At 36.1% G+C, this 24,371-nt stretch overlaps 2 protein-coding genes across 5 annotated transcripts; both read right to left on the bottom strand.

The window, feature by feature from the left end:
* Positions 1 to 690: 690 nt before the first annotated feature.
* LOC103450015 (probable pectinesterase 15) lies at positions 691 to 2,929 on the bottom strand. Its single transcript, XM_008389331.4, has 5 exons — positions 2,471 to 2,929; positions 2,190 to 2,361; positions 1,895 to 2,101; positions 1,438 to 1,688; positions 691 to 1,196 (listed from the first exon to the last, which is right to left on the bottom strand). The coding sequence occupies exons 1-5, from the start codon at positions 2,887 to 2,889 to the stop codon at positions 953 to 955; spliced, it is 1,293 nt and encodes a 430-aa protein (XP_008387553.2). The 5' UTR covers positions 2,890 to 2,929; the 3' UTR covers positions 691 to 952.
* A 3,849-nt stretch (positions 2,930 to 6,778) lies between these two features.
* LOC103449974 (uncharacterized) lies at positions 6,779 to 14,573 on the bottom strand. 4 transcript variants are annotated; one of them, XM_070809216.1, is made up of 22 exons: positions 14,373 to 14,573; positions 14,247 to 14,297; positions 13,372 to 14,132; positions 13,215 to 13,286; positions 12,917 to 13,121; positions 12,653 to 12,761; positions 11,515 to 11,748; positions 11,217 to 11,306; positions 10,901 to 10,993; positions 10,689 to 10,770; positions 10,550 to 10,609; positions 10,417 to 10,469; positions 10,151 to 10,317; positions 9,276 to 9,486; positions 9,091 to 9,148; positions 8,931 to 8,987; positions 8,571 to 8,816; positions 7,830 to 7,894; positions 7,674 to 7,730; positions 7,504 to 7,597; positions 7,170 to 7,310; positions 6,779 to 7,079 (listed from the first exon to the last, which is right to left on the bottom strand). In XM_070809216.1, the coding sequence occupies exons 3-22, from the start codon at positions 14,098 to 14,100 to the stop codon at positions 6,981 to 6,983; spliced, it is 2,922 nt and encodes a 973-aa protein (XP_070665317.1). In that variant the 5' UTR covers positions 14,101 to 14,132; positions 14,247 to 14,297; positions 14,373 to 14,573; the 3' UTR covers positions 6,779 to 6,980. The 4 variants fall into 4 exon arrangements, with proteins under 4 accessions (XP_070665317.1, XP_070665320.1, XP_070665318.1 ...); XM_070809219.1 differs by having other exon boundaries at positions 13,372 to 14,142; positions 14,247 to 14,306; positions 14,373 to 14,556; XM_070809217.1 differs by having other exon boundaries at positions 14,247 to 14,306; positions 14,373 to 14,556.
* Positions 14,574 to 24,371: the final 9,798 nt, after the last annotated feature.

Here is a 24,371-nt window from a genome sequence, read left to right as displayed (position 1 = left end):
GCATTTGTTTTGGGTACACAGGGCCATAAGGTTTAAATCTTATCCTTGATATGGCAATAGAAAATAATGTCGGAGAAATTACACGATTAAGTAGACTTATTCTCCTAGGTCCTAGGGTTCAAAAAAATTGTAGTCACCCAGGATTCGATCATAATCTAACGGTAGATGATTATTTAACTTTTTTTGTTGTTCTTTCTCCTTCACGTTGGATTCAAATCAAATGGTAGGCTACCACATCTTTGTTGGACCCTGAAATCTAGGAGAATGGGACTCTACGATTAAGGTAGGGAAGTGATTTCCACATTGTTAGCCTCTTATACACCCCGGTTTAACCATAGCCGTTGAGTTCACTTGACTTACTCAATTTGATAGTCATAAATAAAGGAATGTTCGTAAGAAGCTAATAAAGATGTGTGAAACTCACTTCCTTTAAGGTATTGGGTCGAATGTAGTCCTTTTTGTTTGGACAAAACTTATCTTTTAGACGTCAATGGATGAAAGAGAGAGTCACAATCTATCGTTGTGGTTAGTGGAGAGCAGCCATCTTAAACTTTGACCTTCATTGAAATCTGTTATTCTGGTCAGGGAGAAATTATCAAACGTCTAGCATGAAAGGTTGGAGAGAATGTAAAAGCCACTCATATCCATCACGAAGATTGTCATTATTCTAATTTCTAAGCCACTCATATATAGCTAAATCATAACTTGCATCGGATGACAACATTACATAATCCACAGCAACCAAATTAAATATATGGGTTACATGGTCGGTAATATCGTTGTGGAATTAACAACAATAAGTCACGTATCTTTAGAGAATACAATTTTAAAAAGTCACTTCACTTCTTATTCACTGGATTAGTATGGTATGTTATAATACAAGACTGCTAGTTAAAAAAAAACACATACAAGCATTATATGTTTCTTAAGGTTGACGGGACGACACAGCGTATCAGAATGTTTGATAAATAAAAACGCTACGAAAATACTTGAATGTACGAGTCCATTGATCGTTGAGATTGTGATCATCATGAAGGTTGAAGAGTGGAGGATGTAAAAGCCAATCATTTCCATCAATGTACGAAATGTCCAAGAAAGGAGCTGCTTCAGATTCATTCAGTTGCCTTCCATACGAAACCCTATATGTATAATTCGCACCGGACCCCATGCAATCGTACTCCCCAAATAATACCGTCCTGCATTCAAATAATTTTCTTTGGAATTACAAGACAAAGAAAATGAGAACAACTTATTTGACATGAGTACACTGTCACAATGCATAACGTGTCAATAATACAGGAATATGCATTAATTTATCTCTGTGTCTTTGTATTATTGGTACGAAACACTACTGTGGCAGTGTACCGTGCCATACAAGTTGCAATTTAACTTTTGGACATAAAAGCAATGAGGAGGAATTAAGCAATTAGTACTGACGGGTCTCTGGAGGGGTCTTTCCAGTCATTCCATCCATCTGAAGCAACAACATCAGACATGTATGTTTTCGAAAACACAACAGTCGCATAAGCTCCCCATGCTCGACCAAGCCACACTGTCCCACTTCCTCCAACGCTACAATTCACAAAGGAAAACCCGCTTTGCTCCTGCATCGACTGCCTTCCTTGAGCCGTGATGGCTCCGCTTATCCCCGATTTGACTGCATTTGCTATGGAGTTAAGGATGCACCCCTGTTGGAACATTATGTGAAATGCCTTTTTAGTATCAAATGAGTGCTAATACCGTCGGATCAAATGAAATAACAAACATTAACATAAGGTGTGTGGAAGGTAAAAGGGGATGTGTAGATAGCACCACCCCTATCTGACAGATAAAATATTGACATGTCACGCCATTCGGTGATTAAAATTTAAGAAAAAGTTTCCTTGTGATCTACCTCATATAGTGATCTAGCCTTTCCAAAAATGAAATCAATGGAGCCCTGAATGAAACATTCTCTAAAATAATGTCTCCCACGATCATCATTAAGCGTGTCTTGTGCACCATAAAAGCCACACCCATAAAATGCAGCTTGGTCTCCTGCAATTCTCAGGGCCACTGCCTGTGCTCCAATTCTTCCCGGAGCTGGCGGCGGAGCTGTGTTCTTCTCGAATAAAAACAAAAGAAAATAATTTACAAACTGAAATCCCACATTTAAAATTAAAATACGAAACAGTTTACATGTTCTTTACCTGAAAGCTAATGTTGTAGGCAGTGAAACAAGGAGCAAAGATGGCAACTGAAGAGCTAAAAGCAGTCCCTCCAGTAGAATTTGCAGTGTCATTCCATGCTATGATAGTGTTTAGATAACCTTGTCCTTGAATTATCAAGTTGGTCTTGTTAGCACTCACTGTCACCTTTTCCCTACCATCATACATATTTGTCATCGTATAGTTTGTAATTTACATAAATGGGTCTTGAAATATTAATGAGATTCCGTTTCGGGTTTAGGGTTTAGGGTCTTGAAATATACCTGTAAATGCCGGAGTTGATTATGATGAGGGTTCTATTAATACTAAGCTCCGGAACAGCATCAACCGCATTTTGGACACTACTAAAATTTGAGCAACCTTTGAAGCCTACTGTCAAAACAAGGGATACATTGTATTCGGACATGAATCTAGAGTTTTTCCGTTTGGTCTGGTCACATGTATGCCTACGCTGACGGTGGTGGTGGTGTCTAGCCACAATGCTTGTTAGGGTGGACAGTAAGCTCTCACCGGTTTGCTCGAAAACCTGATCAAATATGGCAAGCTTGAAGCTGTTTCGAGCACTTTCGGAAATAATGGAAGTTGGGGAAAGAAAGGGGGTGAGGGGGAGGCATTTAAAAGTGGAAAGGAGTGCAATGGCAAAGGCTGAGAGCCAGAAGAAAAGGGTTGTTTTGGTTGTCATGGGTTAGGTTTTGGGAGTAATTAGTTGAGATTTTATTTATGTTATTTGTTCATTATTTATGTAAAAATGGTTGTAAAGGAGGTGAGTGATGATTGGCGTGCGAGCTAAGAATTGTATGGGGCGGCTTTATATGATGTTTGTGCGTATGAAGGTGATTACAAAATCTATACTTTTAAGAGTGTTGGTGATGAGAGAGAGAGAGAGAGAGAGAGAGAGAGAGAGAGAGGTGGGGAGGTCATGGTGGTTGGAAGATGCATACGCAAAGCTTCTGAGAGATTTTGGACATGAATCATGATGAAATGGGGGCAGATCAGGCATGTGTGGTGATGCAATGAGACTTGAACTTGAATTCTAATTTTATCTTTTGAAATATTGGTGTTTGACTATTTTAGCAACAAATTTGGGGCGGTGGGATTCCTAGCTTGATTTGATCATGGTTACTCAAGAAAAAAGTGACTTGCAATCAATGGCACCGCCACTGCAATGTGAGAATTTCTGGTGTACAACCGCCCCCGGACCACTTGTTTGGGTGGCTACACATAACCGGAATCCGACTTTGTAATTTATACCACTCCCATGGATAGGCACAGCAATGTTTTAAAAGGTGAAGGCGTGAGCGAGGAGTTTCATGGATAATCCCGTCTAGACGAAATTCTTTAATATATATATAATGTATAATGTACATATAAATATAAACTTTGTAAAATTATTCATTATCATTCAAAAGTGCACAAGTCAACAAATTTAACCAAGTAATCAAATTAATCGAACAATCAAACAAATAGAGTCAGTTTTGTTCAAAAAAAATAAAACAAACAAATAGAGTTAGACATCTAGAGTCTTAAGTGACTATTTATAGGTATATTTTGAGTAATATTAGGGTAAGATATGTAGTCTTAAAAAAGAGGAATAAGATAATATGATATGATATCTCTTAAGACAAGAATATATAAGGTAAAAAAACAATAAAAAGAAGAGAACTTTATATATAGAGACAAAAACTTCTAATATATTTCAAAAAACTCCACTAGTTTTTAAACATGTCAAGAAGAGACAAAAGCATAAAAACAACTAAAGCTCAGCCCAAAAACATAGAAATAATGTTTTAAATTGCCAACCATACCCCTAAAGCTTTAAGGCTGTTAATAGAACACAACTCTCACAACTTTAACAAAATTAATATGTGCCTTAAGATCAACCCATCCTCGACTATTTATGCAGAATCAATTTGTATCCTTTATTAGTAGAATCAGTTCAACCCGTACTCGACTATTTTTGTAAAATCAGTTCAACACGTCCTCGACTATTTTTGTAGATTCAGTTCAACCTGTCTTCGACCATTTTTGCAAAATCAGTTTAATCAGTCATCAACCATTTTTGCATAATCAGTTCAACCCGTCTTCGACTATTTTTATAGAATCAATTCAACCCATTCTCGACCATTTTTTGCAGAATCAGTTCAACCCGTCATAGACAATTTTTGCTGAATCAGTTCAGCCCGTCCTCAGACGTTTTTGCATAATCAGTTCAACCCTTCCTCGACCATTTTTGTAAAATCAGCTTAACCCGTCATCGATATTTTTGCAAAATCAATTCAACCCGTCATCGATATTTTTGTAGAATCAATTCAAACCGTCCTTGACCATTTTTGCAGAATCAGTTTAATCCGTCATCGACCATTTTTGTAGAATCAGTGCAAACCATAACTATAAACTCACGTGAATGGTTCAATTTACCCATTATTAGAGCAAGTGGTTAAAGAGTTTTTTTTTTTTTCCACTAAGGCTCTTTAACCACTTACAGTGCTTTATAAAGAGGGAATTGACTTCAACTGTGTATGCATGTATCATTCTTTCCGCATAAAAAATAACGATTTCTCTATTACGGAATGAAGATGTGAAGAAATTATACATCAAATTTTAGAAGGCAACATTAATGAAAAGTTTTTGATACTGTTCAATTTAACGAAAAACCATATTTTTACACTAAAAAATCAATTCTTATACTATTTACTTTAACCTTTATTTTATCCTTATCGTTAAAACTCCAAGTTTTCAAACTATTTTATTTAGTTTCCTATTTTAAAATCCAATCAATTCAACCTCAAAAAAAAATCTGGAGGTCCATGGATTTGATGGAGTGATTGCTTACATAATGTGGAGAGCAGGAGCTCTTCTTATTCTCTTCGAATGAGGCTGTCCATGGCTTTTCTTTTACTCTCTGCTTGTTTGCGTCTTGTGCTCTAAAAAATGGAGCTTTCTTTTTGTTCTGGGTCGTAACCAAAACAAAGCATCTTCACCATTTCTAATTCTCTGCTTTTTTTTAATGTGAGCCTAAAGGCATAAATTGCCTTTGACCCTTTTTTATGTCTGCCACCGAAAGCAATAAATGGGCTCTTGAATTTGGCAACAAATTCAACAATTAGACAAATTCATACGTACATGCATACAAAAGATTACTGAGGAACAAGGAAGCAATAGAAATAATTGAGGAGGAAGAGGAAGGCGGCTCTAGCTTCCAGGCTTTGATCATGTCTGCGAATCAGAAAGAGAAAATTTTAATGCTATCCAAGCTCTTTCCTTTTTCTTGTCACGAATCAAATCCCTCGCGGCTTGCTTTTCGACTTCGATTACAGCTTCAAGTTGGGCAGGGTGGGATACAAGTGAACTCGATCAATATCCTCCGGAGAATCGTAGGCCCTTTTTAGCAAAGAATTGTAGGCGTTTGGGTATTTTTGTAATTTACACTTCAGAGTAAAAATGTCAATGATGTCATCCCTTAACTTTTCTCTTTTCTTAAAATGTTTAAAATGTATTGTCATAATAAAAAAATTAAATATTAAAAGTATCATCAATGTTATTTTTCCTAAAAATAAAAAGATGTTTATCTTCTCCATTTTTTTAATTTTTTTTTCTGTTGGGATGATGAGAATAATAAGAAACAAAAAGATGGTTATCTATCCATCTAAAAATAATATAAAAAATAAAAGTAATAAAAAAGAGTTAGTGAGGTAATAAATGTCTACAAAGTGTTGTCTATTTAAATTTTAAAGAGAAAACAATTGTTAAAAAATGAAAAATCAGGGAAAAAAAAACCTTCGCCATATGTCTTGTTCATCTTCTCCCTTGGGCACGGCTTTGGGTTTTTACAAAAAATAAAAATAAAATACAAAGCAAAAAATTGAAAAAATACAAAAAAAACACATGGACGCCCTGAGGTGCGCGCCTTTGCCACCTAGGCGTGCTCCCGCGACGTCTTACGCCGACTCCTGGAAAACAGATGCGGCAAACCACCCTAGCTTTCAAGGTCGACTAGGCGCGCCCCAAGACAAGTCTTTTAAAACATTAAGGCACAACCAAAACCCTACTGTAATTTTATGAGTCTATTCCGCCAGTGCTCCCACACAGAGCGACCATGAGGCCATTTGTACGCAATAAGAAAGAGGATTTTCTCCCTCTTTCCCTTCCATCCTAGTTGAACGGTTACGATTAAATCACATCGTTTTATATTAATTTTTTTGTAGAGACAATAATACAACCAGCAAAGTGTGAGAGAAGGGAAGGAAAGGAAATAGAAATAAAAGGGGAGAAAACCCTACTCATACAATAACAACTTCCCCTCCTGCAATTTAGGATTTCTTGCTATCAGTAGTTGAACAAATTTATCATCTCCATATCGTTGAGAGAAATTTGGATTATTAAGAAATATGTTGGTAACGATATATTACTTGAAAAATTTATATACTTTTAGTGCCTTACTAGGCTAAATTATAAAATTTAAGAAAGGAGGAAGAGTTTGAACCGAGATGAAGTAGGCAGACCAAAAAGCCCCAACCACCAGAGCAATCCGACCAAAATTGCACAGAAAGAAGAGAATATACGAGAGAAGATTACCAAACGCATGCAGAATGTGTATTATAGAAATCTAGCTATTAAGGTGATGTTCAATAACCAAAAAATGTTGATATGAACAGCAGAGGCTTGACAATTCCAATTCATAAAATTTTACAAACATGAACTGGAAACAAAAAGCTTGCTAATAAAAGATCAGAAAACAAAAATTGAAAAATCTCCCTTCGCTCTCCCCTTCCCTCATGTGCTTACAACCCGGCACTCGGGAACCCTTTTATGTAGCATTGACGTTCCTTTGAATGTCACCATTTGGTAGCAGGTTCTTCGGTAGGTGGTGAGCTGCAGCACGAGGGACGCAACCGTAAGTACTGGGGCACAAGAAAAGGTACGACTAGAATTGAGGCATCAATTAGACACATTTAAACATACCTGCTCCGGCTTCATTTTTGTAAAACCAAATTTATCGGTCCATATGGATTCTGCTTCTTCCGCAGCCGGCAGCACAATACTTTTCACATTCAAGAAAGCTAGCAGCTTTTCAATGCAGGAGAACAATAGTTGGAAGTAGCCCTGTGAAGTTAGGTGATTAAAGTTAAACCATATCAAATTGAAAACTGCAGTGATCCCGTTGTGGGTGGCATAATGAAAACTACCAATAATTAAATATTATATCACAAAACCGCCAAGGAAAAAAGAAAAGCAGGACAAAAAAATAAACATAATCATCTCACAAAAATACAACTTCATATTTATATAGTCTCACCTTGCCATGGTTACCATTACTAGTGGCGACCAAAGGAAGTTCAGCAACTTCATGACCAAAAACACGTATAATTCCAGCTGATACCACAGTTGAGCTGCAAGAACAGACGAGTTCTATCAATTATACGACACGGAAGCAAGTCCACAACCAGAAATCAAAAGAATTCTTACTTGACCATCAGTATTGCACAGTACATATTCCCAAATTCTTGGCTCCTAACATTCCTTCTGAGAGAGAGAAGAAAGTAATGTTAGAAAAGATGGACATGAAAGACTGTCAAAAATAAACCAACTACAACATAAGATATAACATATCCTTATGCCTACCCATAAACCATGGCGGGAATAAGGTCTCGCCCAGATTCTGCATCAACTATAGGATCAAAGCAATCCTGAGACACAAATATCGGAGAATTTCAGTTAGTCATGATGATTGCTCCACTCATGCGTAACAAATGCCTCAAAATGCTTCTTTAATGCAAAAAATGATGAAAAATAAAAAATAACCCTAGTGCATAAAAGCACAGTGCACTGTAAAATTCCTGTCTATCAAAATCAACATTTCAGTCATACAAAAGGGGGAAAAAGAAAATCACCGTAAGAAACAAACACCAACTGCATCAAGTGGGTCCTAAAGAAGTCATCTTGCTCAAGGGGATTGTGCTGCCTATGTGCAATTGTAACCAAAGAATTTCTGGTTTTTTTTTCGTTTTTGCTTGCAAAAGAATTATAGCTAGTTATCAGACAATGCAGAAACTAGACTTCTTTCAATTCATTACTTTTTTTTCCATTAATTATAACAAATCGTCTAAGATATTCAGTTATCACAGAATTTTCCAGAAGGAAAATGTGTAGGGACATACTAACAGAAAGGTTATTACAAACAAATAAAGAAATAGGAAATTCTAAGAACATGACTAAACTAATGTATATTGAATCATGAAAATACAATTGAACGAAAAATAAAAATTATATGAACAGCCCTCCAGAAGATAGTGAAAAACTGGAATGATCATAAATTGTTGTAGGCAAGCACAACGTTTTCAAAGCAGAGAGGGCAGCACTTACGTGGAAGATAGCAACAGCCTTTGAAAGTAAAAAACGACATTCCTGAGAAGCAATTTTGCCACTAATAAGTCTCCATCTCACATCAAACCCACTGACAGTCTCCAAACCATTTGCCTCCATCTTCTTCTTTATAACATCCAAATGAGAGTCAGGAAGCTTCTCAGCTCCTCTAGTCAGCAACCTTTGCAAAATAGAATGAATTCTACTGCAGTCTGCGCAACAAAACCACTTCCCTTTTGGCAATTCCTGTTAAACAAGTGACGTCAACAGTCTAAACTGAAAATTAATTTGCAAGGCCACAGGATAAGGAAGGTTTTGCTGATGTGAGTTGTCAAATATGTCCTTCAATTAAGTACTCACCTTTAAATTTGCCATTTTATGTTTCTTCAAACAGCCAACATGATATTCCTTCTCACACTGGCACACAATAAAAGAAGAGTACCATTTGGACATTTAGATAGAAGCAAAAGTAGCATTTCATGTAAAATGCACCAACTATGGCACGAAAAAGAAAAAGTACCTGATCACAAAGTATAATAGTTCGTGGACCAAATCCTGATTTGCTAAAATCATAACCTCTGCATACAGTACCAACAATAAAATAAAAGCAACATAAACAGAAGTATATTGACAGCTATCTGCCACAACTGCATCAGGAATATGTCTAAGACCATAGAATTCAACAAAATAGGTTTCTGATATTACCTACATAAAACGCATCCAGTTAGTTCAGCTTCTATGTCTTTGACAATACGAATGCATCTTTGGGTTATCTGTTCTATAGGATCAATTCCATCAATCCTTCCAGCAGCAACAGCATTTTCATTATGTTCCACAAACTTTTCTCTTTGAAACATATTTTGACAAAACTTACAGTACCAGTCACCACGAGGAACACTTGGTAGAGAAGCACAGTCTGCAGGAGGCAAAAAATTCACACAAAAACTAATATAAGGCAAACACAGTTGCAGAAGTGTACCAGATAAAGAACTCAATGAGTGTTTTCAGATACAATGCATATCTCCAATAACTGAAATGCAAGATTCAAATACAAATGAAATGAATTTCAATTCACCCCATTTACAAAAACTCAATATTCTATACAGACAACACACGAATAAAACAAATTCTAAGAAAATTCTGTCTCCACATCATAAACTTGAAATATAATTAACCAAAGGTTTACAAATAAAGCAATAGCCCTTTTCAGTTCATAGATTCAGTGTAACAACTTGATCTCATCCATTCAAATAGCATCTCCTATTGAGCTTATAAAGGTCGTACCCAGTGCACAAGGCTCCCGCTTTACGCAGGGTCTGGGAGAGGTGAATGTCGGCTAGCCTTACCCCCATTTTATGGAGAGGCTGCTCCCAAGTCTCGAACCCGAGACCTACCGCTCATGGGCGAAGGCACTTGTCATCGCACCAAGTGCGACCTCTTTCCTATTGAGCTTATAAAGAAAATAAAATGTCTTACTTTAAAACGAAAACAAAATTGAACTAGCTTTACAGTCAATTACTAGGAAATTAACAATTTTTTATCATACTCCAAAAAATTTTAAAAAAAAATCTTTGTTTCACCTCTGTGGAAGGCCCTAGGGCATCCATCACAAAGCACAAGATTCCCACCATCGGCACAAATGATGCACAAGTCATCATTATCCTTGGCTGCATATTTCCGACCTCTTGACAAAGATATAGCCAACTCGTGGAGAGACACTCCGTTAGATGTGTAAATGTATGCATAGCTGCCAAAAATAAAAATAAAAAAACACAACCATAGAATTATCAAGTGTTTAAGGTAAATTGTGACATAGTTAGCCACTGAATATCTCACAAAAGCTTACGGTTTCCTGCGTGTGGCCCAACCTGCATGGGCCTCAAACTGTGACGGGCTGACCTGCAGATTTTGGATAATAAAAAGGTTAAAGGCTCCAACACAGTTCAAGTACAGTGAACTCCAAATGCTAGCACACAAACCTCACTGTTGCAGCAACAACAAAATATTCCAAATCCTTTCTTGTAACCAACTAGCAATTTCTGCCCAACAGAAGAAATTATTATATTTCAATAAGCCCATAAATGGCATGTAAAAATGACCAATCTTTTTCTAAACGACCTGTCCGCGTGCATAATATGCTACTTCTGTTCCGTCAGGCAATCCACCTTCCTCGAAAACCAACTTATGCAGCCGCTGATCTCTTTAGAAAGATACAACAAAGAATAAAGTGATTATTCACATGTCACAAACGAAAATAAATACTTCATCCAAGATTATGCTCCCCAAAATCATAAACTTTTTAATAATAATCAAAAGGAGGGGAAACCTACTTTGTTGTAATCCTCCACTGACTTTTCTTCTGCGAAGAAAAATACACTGAAGAAGTACTGGGGGGCCTTGAGATCAGAATTGATTTTGAAGATCTGTAAAAAATTCAGACAACCTGTCAAAAAAGATGAAGTACATACGGATAATGTTTGTATATTATTTACTTATCAAGACAATTCACATATCGACTAGGTTTCTGGAAAGAATCAGTTTTCTTGAATTGCTTTTAGAAAAGATTACTAGTCGGACGAAAATAACAACATAAGTCTATCATTGATTATAGTTGTAAATTCAAAGGAAAACTAAGTAGATACCAACTTTGGTGTTATCTTCCATCCACTCTTATAATCTGAACTCTCTGGAGAAGAACTTTTTGACGGATCTGAGATCAAAACTGGCGTTGATGACCTGCAATGAACGTAGAAGCATAAAAAGGGAAGGAAAAGAACCTTCTAAAACCTCAACAAAAAACTATGTCCCTTCAATGATCCAGCTGTTATTTAGAACAAAATAGTCATTTAGGTTGGTTAATTTAGTGCTTCATAACTTATCCATCCAATATATGCACTAACGATACAACAAAAGGATATGGGATGCCATCAAAGAAGAGACATACTTTCTTGTATTCAACTGGGTCTTCTTTTTCAGTGACAAATAGAGTGGAGCACTCTTGGGGGATTTTGACACTGCATTTTTCTGGGGAGTTGAGATTGCACTTCTCAAGGGTTTTGAGATTGCACTTTTCAAGGACTTTGAGATTGTACTTTTCAGGGACTTTGAGATTGCACTTTTCCGGGACTTTGAGATTGCACTCTTGGAGGACTTTGAGATTGAAACAGGTATCAAAGAACTGAGAGAATACAGATGCAAGAACATATGAAATGTCATTTGCATATCTCTATAACAAAAACCGAAAGGACACAACAGCTAAGTAACATTCTTATACTTTACATATGGTTTCAGAAATATAGTATTGTGACTTATGATATAATGTTTATGATATAATGTCCTCAGACTTTGTAATCCCGACAAATGAGAAAACACAGGAGCTGATCCATGTATAATGGCACAGATATTAGATCCAACAAACACATTAGGCTTTTTTTAAGATTCTTTCAATCGGAAAATATCATGATAGATTGTTAAACAATAAATTTGAGCCTCTTGAGTGCACCCAATGGAACTACAGTTTTTCAGAAACAGTTAGCAAACTACAGTCTCAGAATCTCAGAAAGAATACAGCCAATTCCCACCCTAGGACTAAATAAACACATATTGTCAAACTAATACCTATGAAACAGTAACTTGAGGACAGTAATATGTTACCATCAACTTCCTTGTAGACAGCAAACATGAATCATTTGAATCTATGAAACACAAGCATAACATACACTACACTGAGTTTAGCAATGTCCCAATACAGTCCTAGAAGGGTTAAAAACAGCAAAATATAATACTACCTAAGCATTGACCTTATAGAACAAAAAAAAAATTGACACTAATATCTTGATGCTAAAGAGACAAGATGCAGATAAGATTCCCACTAACATAAAATTACGAAACCCCTTCTTTTTATAGCCAATGTCCCAATACAGTCCTAGAAGGGTTAAAAACAGCAAAATATATTACATCAAACACTGGCTAAGTAAGGGGAAATCAAAGGCTACAATCTGGAAAACCAAAATCAACATATTCCGGAGCATAAGTTGACAAAATGACAAAGTTGGATGAGGTAGCTCAACAGGATACAGTACCTGAGACTATTGCCTCTCTCATGAGTTAGGCTGCACTCAGGCTGCTTCGGCTCCATGCAAGAATAGCAAAGAGATCCATCACCCAGAGCACAGTATGGAGGAAAAGACACTAGAAATGATAGTGAAAAATAGCAATAAGAAAACTTTTAGAAAATCGCTACAATCAATACGATTAAATTTCTTAATGAAAAAGAATATTGACTAAAAACAAAAACAAAAAAGAAAACAAAAACAAAAACAAAAACAAAACAAAAAACAACTCACCACTACACTTTTTACAAGTAAAATACTTCTCCATGGGTGAAGAACTGATGAACTTCTGAATTGTTGTTTCCAATGTATGCAAAGAAGCATTTCTGCACGACTTCAAGAGATCAAGCAGACTCTTTCCATTCTCAAAACAAATATACTGTGCTGCTCGTCTGTATGTTTTACAAGCATGAATCTCAAATTGGGACGGTGGAATAACCTACATTGATGGGAAAATAAATAAATACACAAACCAAATCCCAAAACAGTTTATAGCATGCTAAACCATATTAGGGTAACAAACATTACTCACTCTGCCGCCGTTGCACAGTATGCATGAACACAAAATTCCACCATCCCTTATTGTGCCCCGCAGACCGAATGCCTAAATTATAATGTGCCACTTTTAGCTCATGAGATATCTTAAACGTATTGAATATGCATATATATGAACTTGGAATTAAATCTACCTTCTTGCTGCCCATGTAAATCACTTGCACCCCATCAACCAAGCCAGTGTCAAAGAGCTCTTTGACTGTTGTAGGTTTCCTGTCCACCACAATCTTCTTTGACATTTTCAATTCTAGCTTATTCTTCAGTGGCGATGTCAGCATGCTGACTCCAACTGTATCTTCCCCCTCTATATTTGAAATCACTTCAACAGGCACAGACCCTGATGCATTTTCCACAGTAGGCTCAAACTTGGGTCTCAATGCTGATCGAGTAAACCGCCTCAATGCCCCGCCTTTCATATCTGTTTCCCCCTCATGATAATTGGGCTCATCTTTAACTACAATTTCAACTAAGTCTGCTTCCATATCGTGCTCCTCACACGAAGACCCTGACCGCTCACTGCCACCCTCATGTCTACAACTGGGTATCTCCAAATTGCAATTTGACTCATCTTTAACTAAACATTCAACTAATTGATGAGATGGGGTTTCCTCAATTCTCGGCTTTTCCGAGCCATTCCGCCCATTTATCTCCGCCCCCTCCGAAACCCCATTACCGCCCTTGATCCGAGCCCTTCTCTCTCGGGTATAGACAATCACACCATTCACAACCGCACCCTTAAACCTCTTACGATTAAGTCTCTCATATACAACAAACGGACTCGTCTGGGACTCGTCCTGAGTCCCAGCCACTGAATCAGCGAGCCGAGTCTGACCCTTCAAAACACAAGCCAATTCCCGCTTCATGCCGGTTCAGTCCCACAAATCGTCCCCAAAATCTGCAAAACCCTCCAAAAAAAAATCGCACACAAAATCAAACAAAATTTCAAAACCCAATTACTAAAACCCTCAAAATCGAGTCTAAAACAAAAATTGAGGGAGGAAGACTGTACCGGATATATCAGATGACGGCCATGCAAGTGAAATCGGTTCGAACTGCAACTCTGAGATGGCTAAGAAATGTGAGAGATTAAGATCGGATGGATATAAATTAGAGTTTATGAAGGACTTTCACTTACTGTTTCTCCAAATTCGAATGGAGATTTGATAGGAGGGAGGCGGAGAGGGCCACGATATCGCCGTTATCGGGAGGGTGAACTGACTCGACTGTCAGCGAGGGGAGAGAGGAGAGAGAGAGGGGAGAGAATCAGATAGACAGCAGTCGCATGATAGGAAGGGTGGGTAATGGTGGGATCCGTAAATAAGTTCAGTGAATAGGTGAAACGACCAAAACACCATCACTCCTAGTTTATCACGCCAACCCACAAAAAAGAAAAGGAAAATTAATTGGCAAAAATAAAAACAAGGAAAATTAATTTTACCATGAAAATATAATATTTTATGGGCCATCTTCAATGAACCGGAAGAGTCGGAGTTTATATTTCATCTTTAATCTTTAATATTAGAAAGCTAGAATGAGAGTTTGGTTTCTCAAGGCTTTACCAAAAAAAATTTGGACTATAAAGTCCCTCAAACAAAAAAATCTACAACCAACTGAAAATAGAAGACAAGAGTTAGCAAGGGTATTAGTGTAAACAAATTATAAAACAACGACTATCAAAATCAGAATAAAAATCGAACGTGAAGAAACCACTGTAGAGGAAAAGAAACCACCCGTACTCCACGTTTTGCCGGTAACTGTAAAACTACCAGCCACCCTCATCCTACATAATTGAAAAATTAGTGTGTGGTTTTTCATTCCACGCCATGGATACAAGTGAATCACAACAAAATCTAAAAGGATGGTGAAGACGAGGCAGGGTCATGCATGGGTCTTCTGTCACCATTTTCATAGGTATATTACTCTCTTTCTTTTCTCCCTCTCACACTTACACTTTCTGATATATTTTCCTCCTATTAAAGTTGGTGCCTTTTCACCTTTCATTGAATACTTTATGATGATGTTTCATTGGTCATTTCTTAATTGCTTCAATTAAACTAGTATTAGTTATTTTGTGCTCGCGGAGTTTGTGCTAGAGGAGGTTGGTCGAGGCGGAGCAGGTTGGGTTGTTTCGTGCGACTATAAGGGGTTGGAGAGGTTGGCCATGAGACAGGGGTTGTATAGTGTGAAAAAGGCGCAAGAGAGATAGAGAGAGAGAGAGAGAGAGAGAGTTAATGATTGTTTAGTAGAAATTAATCTATAAGATAGTTAATGGATGGACTGATCGCATTTGAAAGGACCTTGAAGACGATTTGAGTACCAAACTGATAACTATGATCATGGTAAGTGATTTCTGTCATCGCTTCTTTGTTCCATTTAATTGTGGATTACGCATTCTTTTTAAATATCTATACTTTTGGCTCAGCATTCTACTTTGTTCCAACTTCTTTTTCGCCTAATGAGTAGCCTATTTGATTGTATTAACTCTTACTTTGACATTTTTTATTTGTCATTCCTAAGATGGTTTATCTTCCTAACATTGTCTTGATTATTCAGAGAGTAAAATGTCCAAATGTTGATTATCATATTCTGCTTATTTAATTTGCATAAAAGCAATTGCAGATTGCCATAAATATTATTAAAGGAAAAAAAAAAGTAAAGCAGTGACTTATTTGACTATTTGTGAAATTTTTACTTTCTGGAGTTTGTTTCATGTTTATGAGCGTTAACCCAAAAGGTTTTTGCTGCCATGATGATGGCATATGACGTGTAATGTACTTTGTTGGTCAGATGAGAAAGGTTTCATTTGATGCCAACATTATAGTTCCTCTACCCTAACATCTTTCCAAATGTTATTGATCCTGTAGTTCTGGAACCCACTTTTAATTACATCCCCTTAACCATTGTTCGCTTTCTTTGCTTGATGATTATTTTTTGTCCTGATATCCATTAACCACCTTATGTAAAGGGAGCCATGGATGGATGGAAGGAAAGTTCACGTCAGCTGTAGGATAGGCTGGCTCCCGATGATAATAGACGGGCACCTGGCATGTCTACGGAAATGGGGCACAAGCGAGCAAGTGATGGTAGCGATGAGGACCCCAATGTGCCTCCTGGTTTTGGTTGATGAGTTTCCATGCATTTCAGCTTTCACGGTTAATATTTAATCATCAAATTTCAGAGACAATGCAGTCCAAGATCAATCTGTGGTAACCACTTAATGAATTTTATATTGAGTTGTTCCAATGGGAAAGTTCTCTGTAATTCCTTGATAGAATGCGCTATGTTGACATATGTTGCACGTGAGAATTTGCCCCTAGGTATTTAGTGTATTCAAAATTATTAGCTTCCTTAAAACTCTGTATGTCGCGCGTAGCGCGCCGTTATGTAGAAAAAGCCTGCATAAAGGCTAGTTGTAAATTAACTAATGAGTCTCAATGCACCGGAAAATATTAGAGTCGTATATGACTTGGATGTTATATGCAAAGTCATATTTGATTTTGGATATAACTCTAGAGTTAAGGGTGTGACTTCACATTAAAAGTATACAAAAGTTATAGAGTATTTATCATTAATAGTCAAACTTTAACACTCAATTTCATGAATATCACTTTTTATAAAAACTTTTAAATATAACATAAAACTCACATGAATAGACCTATATACCCTCAAAATCTAAAACCATCTACATAGAAGTGCTTCACTGCTTCCCGAGAATTCTTAGGACATCAGTGTTGTAACCTTCAATTGTGAAACTTCGTAAACCCTAATGTTGTTAGTGACAGTCCCCACAACCATAGCAATCTTGTTATCCTTTCCTTACATATACTTAATCAACCTCGAGAGAGAAAGTGGTGCCTTGTTGACCTTGCTCATGAACAAACATTTAAGAACAATTGCATTTAACTTGCTTCTAGTCTTCCGGACAAGAAAACGATACAATTGGGCGAGAAGCTTGAGATAGATATCATCAGACCTGGGCCCAATGCGCTTCATCTTCTTACTCTTACCTCCTACCACAAGATTGATCCCCATTATTACTACTAGCGTTGAAGCTTGGTTGCTCGGGATGCCATTTCGAAAGTGTTAGGCCTTTATCTAGTCAATTCATTGAACAAATATGGATCATGTACTTCCATATGGTTTAGCCAAGGATGAAGACAGTTGGAGAAAAAGAGTGATTGCTTTCACGGTCTTGTACCCATAAGAAGGGCTTTTAATGGTACCTTCATTGTTGGCAACAACTTTTGCTGGTGATGGGTACGACAAGGAGGTTGGGAACAATGATATGGATGAGGGATGTGCATCTTATGGTCCTTGGTTCTTGGTTAACCCAAAATTCTTTAGTTTATGTTCATTTGGTTTCAATTTGAGGGTATTTAAGTGGATTTTCTGTTCTTTTTGAAAGATTTTTTAAAAAGTGACATTTATGAAATTTGGTGTTAAATTTTGGCTATTACCATTAAAAACTCAAAGTTATACTTGAGTCTAGAATTGGTGGTGTAACCTCTCTCTAATGCATAAGAGCTAGTTAAAGTTCAAATTTAATCCCCTATGCTTTGAAAGTATTGTAACTTGCACCATCACATTTGAAGTCAAGTACAACTTTGTTTTACAAATAATATCGTTAGTGGGTTAAATAAATAGTTGTTAAAGAAGGAGAATTGGTGGGGTTTAAACTTGTATCATAATGCATAGGCATGATTGCTTTTTTTGCCATTATGGTATGTGTCATCTGCAAGTCAAATATGATTTTATAATTTTAACTTTTGCCTTTGCAATTATAAATTACCTTAGTTGACTTGGCAATATTGCACATGACTTGTCGACATGGAACAAAGTATTTGGAATGAGTAGATTCCGGTTGAAATAGGTGAACTGCTTACTGTCAGCCATAAATATTTGTTTCAATTTGTTAAGAACATTATTTATACATATCTAGGGGTAGATTTATTTGCCAAATTACCATATCAACTGAATTGCCAATGATATCATACCAATTTTATGCCAAATTTTTTGTGTCAATAGATAATGGCACGGTATTGTACTGAACCAAAATTTTATGGCATGATATTAGTATTCGATACCATTATTGATGGTATTACTGTACCCTACTGAAAAAATATAAATATATGTTATACAAATTATACATATACATATATATATATAACAATTCAATAATAAACGGTATTCAACTTTAATTCTTGTTCTAATTGTTAATAATATGTTTTCTTTGTATGTAGACTTGACACAAGCTCAACCTCAACCTTCTACAAGTTCAAATTCAATGCCTCTTCCAAATACTTCTTCTACATCTCAAGCTTGAAGAATTGATCAATGAATTTTTATTTTTTGAAGTTTAGATCCACTTGGAAATTTTCATTTGGTTTGAAATTTTAACTTCTATTTAGATTGTAAACTTAACTTCCATTTTTGGTTTGTAACTTCCATTTGGATTGTAACCATAATTTCCATCATGAATTTTGATGCATCATTTGACATATTAGTATGTGTGTGAATTGTGAATGATGAATGATAGATGAATTTAGGCTACAATATATAAGATAAAAGGCACCCAAAAAAAATATTGCCCTTGAATTGGGTAGGAAAAAAAAAATCAGGTTTTGGCCCCAAACAAAGTGGCAATTACCACTACCATACCATGCCAACTGAATTATTTGGTATACCGAAATTCGATTCACCCATAATGCCAATTGGCATACCGAAATTCAATATACCGAAAGTTCGGTACGGTAACAGTAATATAATTTGTCAAATCAAAAGTTTGGTATGAGGGTTTTGGTACGGTAACCATACCAAACCTACCCCTGTATATATCTCGCTAGTTTTTTTTTAAATGTAAAAACAACTTTCTCACCCTCCTTTGAATTCGAACCACCCATCGTTACTATCATTTATTTTTGTAACAGAAGAATAAAAATTGAAATTTTTTTAGGAGAGAAATAGAATTAGTGAGATAAATAGTTCGTTGTTAGGGTGGAGGGGAATCAATTGAGATTGAATCCGCATAAGATGCATAGACATGATTGTTTTCCGTCACTACGATACAACGCCACTTGATTTTGTTTAAAAATCTATTTATCTTTTTATTATTATTATTATTAAGGAAAAGGGAACGAGTTCAAAACTATTACAATACTTTAGGGTTGAGAAGCTTCGAATTCAGGATACATCAATAGAAACCCATCTTATCCACTAGAATATTAGACTACATACATCTATTTATCTTATAACTATATTTGATAAATAGATTGAGCATTTGTTCTTTTGAGTTGTATATTTATTGATACTTGTTTAGATTTGCAATTATTTTTTAAATTCATATACAAACAACAATCTGTTTCAACTTATAGATTTTTTTTTCAATCTAGTGGTAGTTACATTCTTATTTAAATAAATTTGTTTCAAGAGCCCCTCACTAATTTTAGATCTCAAAAAGTTATTATTCTATAGTGCATGATTAGAAAGTTATCACGAGATTTTTGGTCATGTTGATTGTTGTTGGGAGTTGGCCCTTTATATGAAGTTTCAAGTTACATTAGTACATAAATAAATAAATTGTTGACAAAAGACACAGATAGGGTGTGTCACCCATTTTTTTTAATTCATTAGATTCAGGTATAAATTATTTCACACGTTAATATAACATATTGATGCGATATGATTCATTAAGATAACAAGTTAACACAATAAATAGAAAAATTTTGTGAAGTCTAGAGTATAATAATTGATATTCACTAATTTTTTTCTTTTGGAAACTAATGAAAACAACAAAAAATTGGGCTATTTACTATTAAGGACAAAAAAAACATTATAATGCCCCATTTGTCATTGGACATAAAAGTTAAAACCTTCCTCACACTAGAGTAAGTGGTCCAACACAAATAAAAAAGGAAAATTACCAAAAATGACCTATTTTTTAATCTTATGACTAAAATAAGAGCCATGCACAAAAGCGAAATGATGAAAATACCCACATATAAAATGTAAAAACTCACAGGTGATGACGTCATTTCTTTTATTTCAAGGATAGAGTTGTGAGCTTTGAGGTTTTAGATTGGCTCAGAACTGTGAGCATATCATATCATGTGCATGTCGTGTAATGTAGTGAGTTCGACGGCAAAACTGGGCTCTTCTCCTTCCTCACCAAACTCTTATTGTACCAGACTTTATTCTTCACTTCCCATCCTTCTCCTCCCCCCCCCCCCCACCACCACCACCCTCTGAATCAACATCCCATATGGATTAATCTTTATAGGAACAAATTACGTCTTCGAAGAAGAACCCATATGGATTCACACTTTTACGAACAAAAGGGAAAATTGAGAGAGAGAGAGAGAGAGAGAGAGAGAGAGAGAGATATGAACAAAACCCATTATTGCCTTGCTCAATGTTTGGAATTCATCCAATCAAAATTTTGTACTACCAAAAATCCAAAAATTGGGGAACGTCAATTCTAAGCGCTCCGGCAGCCACTGGAGATTGACAACGATGGTAGCCATTGCATCTTCCGCTGCAACCAAACCCCTCCCTTTCTTGAAAGCCTCGGTCGATTCTCCGCCTCCAAAACTCGCCCTCACCCCAATCAATACAAGTATTGCCCTCAAGCTCTCAAGATCTTCAAAGGAAAGCTCCAGATGCATGACCATATCAACCAAGAATTTGCTCAACTACAGGTCTTTGCTCTCCTGGTTTTTGTCAATTTCCCACTTTAGAGAGAGTAGGGAGAGGGAGAGAAAAAAAAAAAAAAAGGAGGAATTAACCCATTTATATATGAGGGCAATTAGGTCAATTCAAGGTATAGAAAAAATCCTATTTTTGTTCTATTGTTGTGTATGGCAGGTATAGGCTCTGTGCATATTCGAAAAATCATATTACAATCCTAAGATTAAGAAAATGACAAGTTTCCATCTTCACATTCAGAAACAGCTAATAAAGACGACCATTTTAAGAAACTGGTTGTAAATAATTGTATACTTTTTAAAAGCATGTTTGTAGGATAGTGGACCAATTTGTGTATATAAGAAAGAATTGTCTTCTTCATTAGATGACACCACAAGTCAGAGAAATTCAGTGCATCCAAAGCAAAGAAACCTTCGACCTCCAAAGCTTTCTAGCATCCTTTGTAAAGACTCATTTATGTAAATTTCCACCCTTTTGTATGTCAATAATAGAGTAAGTGCACATGTTCAAGCAATTCTCCAGTCTTAAGTAAGTTTTTCTCTTTTTCTTAGTGTGTTTGTTTATTTAGACTTCTTGTCCAAAACAGAAAAACATCATTATAGTTATATTATTATATTGACAAACTGATGATCATACTTTATTCGAGTACACTATTATAGTTGAATGTTTGCCCACAAATAACTGGACATTAACTGAGTTACTTCTGAGCTCAGCACATCTGAATACAACCTTTGTGGCCTTATACTTGCATTGTGAGTAGCTGACATGTTGAAACATGTTGAGCTCCATGCGCAAGGTTTTATGTCTAGTTGTTATAATGGTCATCCAATTATTTTCCATAGTGAAGAAAATCCTCAAGCAAATAGTATTGTAGATCTTATTATTAGTCAAGATGAAAATATAACACTAGAAAATATTAAGGATTATAATTTATTAAATTACTTATTAGATTATTTTTAGAAAAAAATCTCTAAAAACTATTAGACACAATTTAGATAATATTACATCTCAATTAGAAGATAATAAAAAAAATAATAAGAGATATCTAGTAAGAAAGAAATAAAAGAGCTCATTGATGTTATAGATAGTAAGACCAAGTAGGTAGAAATTAGATCACTAGAAATAGTTGAACTAGAAATTTAAAAAAAAATTCTATTAGTGCAAAAAGATTTAAATGAGCATGGTAAATAAATTACATAGATAAATTATTAGTTTAATGACTGATCCCCGAACCAATAGGAAAAATATTCAAGTTTTGAAAGAAATTAATAAGTTGGATGAAGAACTAGTTGGTTTACAAATTTTTAACACATGTAGCTAGTACTAATATTCCAATTAGACAAAATAATGTAATTATCCAATTAGTTTTAAATTTAGCCAAAAAATTAGACCAAATTGAAGAGCAATAGTGCAAATAAATCAAGTTCTACATAACACATCTTCATCACTTTCACCACCTTTATTACAAAACTTGGAAAATTTAATTTGAACGCAAATAATCATAGCAGAACATCTTAGATTCATCATTTTGATAATAGAAAATGGAATTCTTCAGAAGAAAACAAAAAGGAAAAACTAGAGTAGAAGATATTTATCTTAGTAAGGAAGAATTAAAAGAATTTAGTAGAAGCAGATTTGAGAGAGCCCTAATAAATAAATATGATTTGAATCAATTAGATAATTTAGAAGATGATGAGAGTCAAATTGTGAGTATTTGTGAAAGTGGTCATATATCTTTTGATAATTTAGATATTAATTTAGTTAAGCAAAATTTTGATCATATTATAGATAAACTAATAGAAGAGATTGATAACTTAGATGAATACCAATATTTAGAAAACAATATAAGACATGATTTAGTACTACACAAAATCTCAGATGAAAAAATGAAGATATTAATTTTAGACATATGAGTAGAACATATTTTGAAGCAAAAGAATACAGTAATTTATTAGAGTTAAAAATTGAATGTAATCCAGCAGAAGAAAGTGGAGCATCAAGAGTAGACAGTAATCCAGGATACACAGCTAGAATGAACCCACAATTTTTAAGAGAAACAAATGAGCAATAAAATAAACAAAGAGGAGTAGGTTACATGGATGAAAATATGGTTAGTCCACATAGAAAAAGTAAAATATCATTCTTGAGAGGAATAAAGCAAATTAATTTAGCATGAAATATATTAAATTTTAGGGTAAATTACATAGTAGCCCCTCAGGTTTGAGGTTTATTACAACCTCATACAACATCTTTAAAACATTTCACTTTCATACCTCATGTACTATTTTATTTCAAAATAACACCTCCGTTAGATTTTCCATCCATTAGTCTGTTAAATGCTGACGTGGCTGCCACATTTGTGCTGATGTGGCTGCCACGTGGCAAAAAAAAATTTTTAATTTTTTTTTTAGAAAAACCTAAATCTTCAAAAAAAAAAAAAAAAAAACCTTAGAAAACCCAGATCCCACCACTTCCCCCCCCCCCCCCGGCCGCCGAAACCCCATCCCTTTAGAAAACCCATAAGCAGCCATCAAGACCCCCATTCCCTTAAATTTCCCAACACACTCTCCTTCTCACTCTCACTCTCACCCAACACCTTCCCCACACCCCCAAAACCATGAATGTACCTTCTCTTTCTTCCTCCTCATTCCCTCTGTTTCCCTCGACCTCTCCCGCTGCAACCTCTCCAGCCAAATCCCACCACAAATCTGCCACCTTTCTTCACTAATCCACCTCAATTTGATCGGCAACACCTTCCACGGCCCTCTCCAGCCCGCCATTTTCGAGCTCTACAACTTCAGGATCCTCGGCATCAGCCACAATGACTTCAAGTCGGATTTCCCGCCTGGGATTTTGAAGCTCAGTGGTGGTGGTGTGTCGTCGGTGCGTGCGTGGTTGTGTAGATGGGTGCGTGCGTGGGTGTACTGTCGGGGAGATAGTCCGAGAGAGAGATAGAGAGTGAAAGAGTGAGAGATCCGAGAGAGAAAACCCCCCGGCCCTGCCGTGACCCGCGACCCGCGACCCACCTCGCTTCCCCCCTCTCCGCCGCGACCCACTTCCCTTCCCCCCCGGACCTTCTGACGACTTTCCCGCGAACTAGGCTTTTTTTATATTTTTTTTCTCTTTTTTTTTCTCCCTCTTCTTCTTCTTGTTGTTGTAGGTTTTGGGGGGATGAATTGGGGTTTTTTTTTTTCTTTTCCTCTCTCCTCTTCTTCTTCTTGTTGTTGTTGCAGGTTTTTAGGTTCTAGGTTAGGGATAGGGATGCGGGTTGATTGGGGGGAGGTCGTTGGGGGGTGGGTGAGAGATAGTGGGTAGGGATTGCAGAGAGGAGAGGGGGAAGAAAGGGGATCTGGGTTAGGGTTTTTATGCTTTTTTTTATTTTTTTGAAGATTTAGGTTTTTTTAAAAAAAAAATTAAAAATTATTTTTTTTGC

The sequence above is a fragment of the Malus domestica genome, chromosome 12 (assembly GCF_042453785.1).
Source record: "Malus domestica chromosome 12, GDT2T_hap1".
Lineage (NCBI taxonomy): Eukaryota > Viridiplantae > Streptophyta > Magnoliopsida > Rosales > Rosaceae > Malus > Malus domestica.
This window is presented reverse-complemented; position numbering and strand designations above follow the sequence as displayed.

Coding starts and splice junctions, on each gene's coding strand:
- LOC103450015 (XM_008389331.4), bottom strand. CDS start 2,889: ATGACAACCAAAACAACCCTTTTCTTCTGGCTCTCAGCCTTTGCCATT. Junction 2,102..2,189: donor CCTACAACATTAGCTTTCAG/GTAAAGAACATG, acceptor TTATTCGAGAAG/AACACAGCTCCGCCGCCAGC. Junction 1,689..1,894: donor AGGCTAGATCACTATATGAG/GTAGATCACAAG, acceptor ATGTTCCAACAG/GGGTGCATCCTTAACTCCAT.
- LOC103449974 (XM_070809216.1), bottom strand. CDS start 14,100: ATGAAGCGGGAATTGGCTTGTGTTTTGAAGGGTCAGACTCGGCTCGCT. Junction 11,749..12,652: donor GAGAGAGGCAATAGTCTCAG/GTACTGTATCCT, acceptor GTATTCTCTCAG/TTCTTTGATACCTGTTTCAA. Junction 9,487..10,150: donor CCCTAGGGCCTTCCACAGAG/GTGAAACAAAGA, acceptor TGCCTCCTGCAG/ACTGTGCTTCTCTACCAAGT.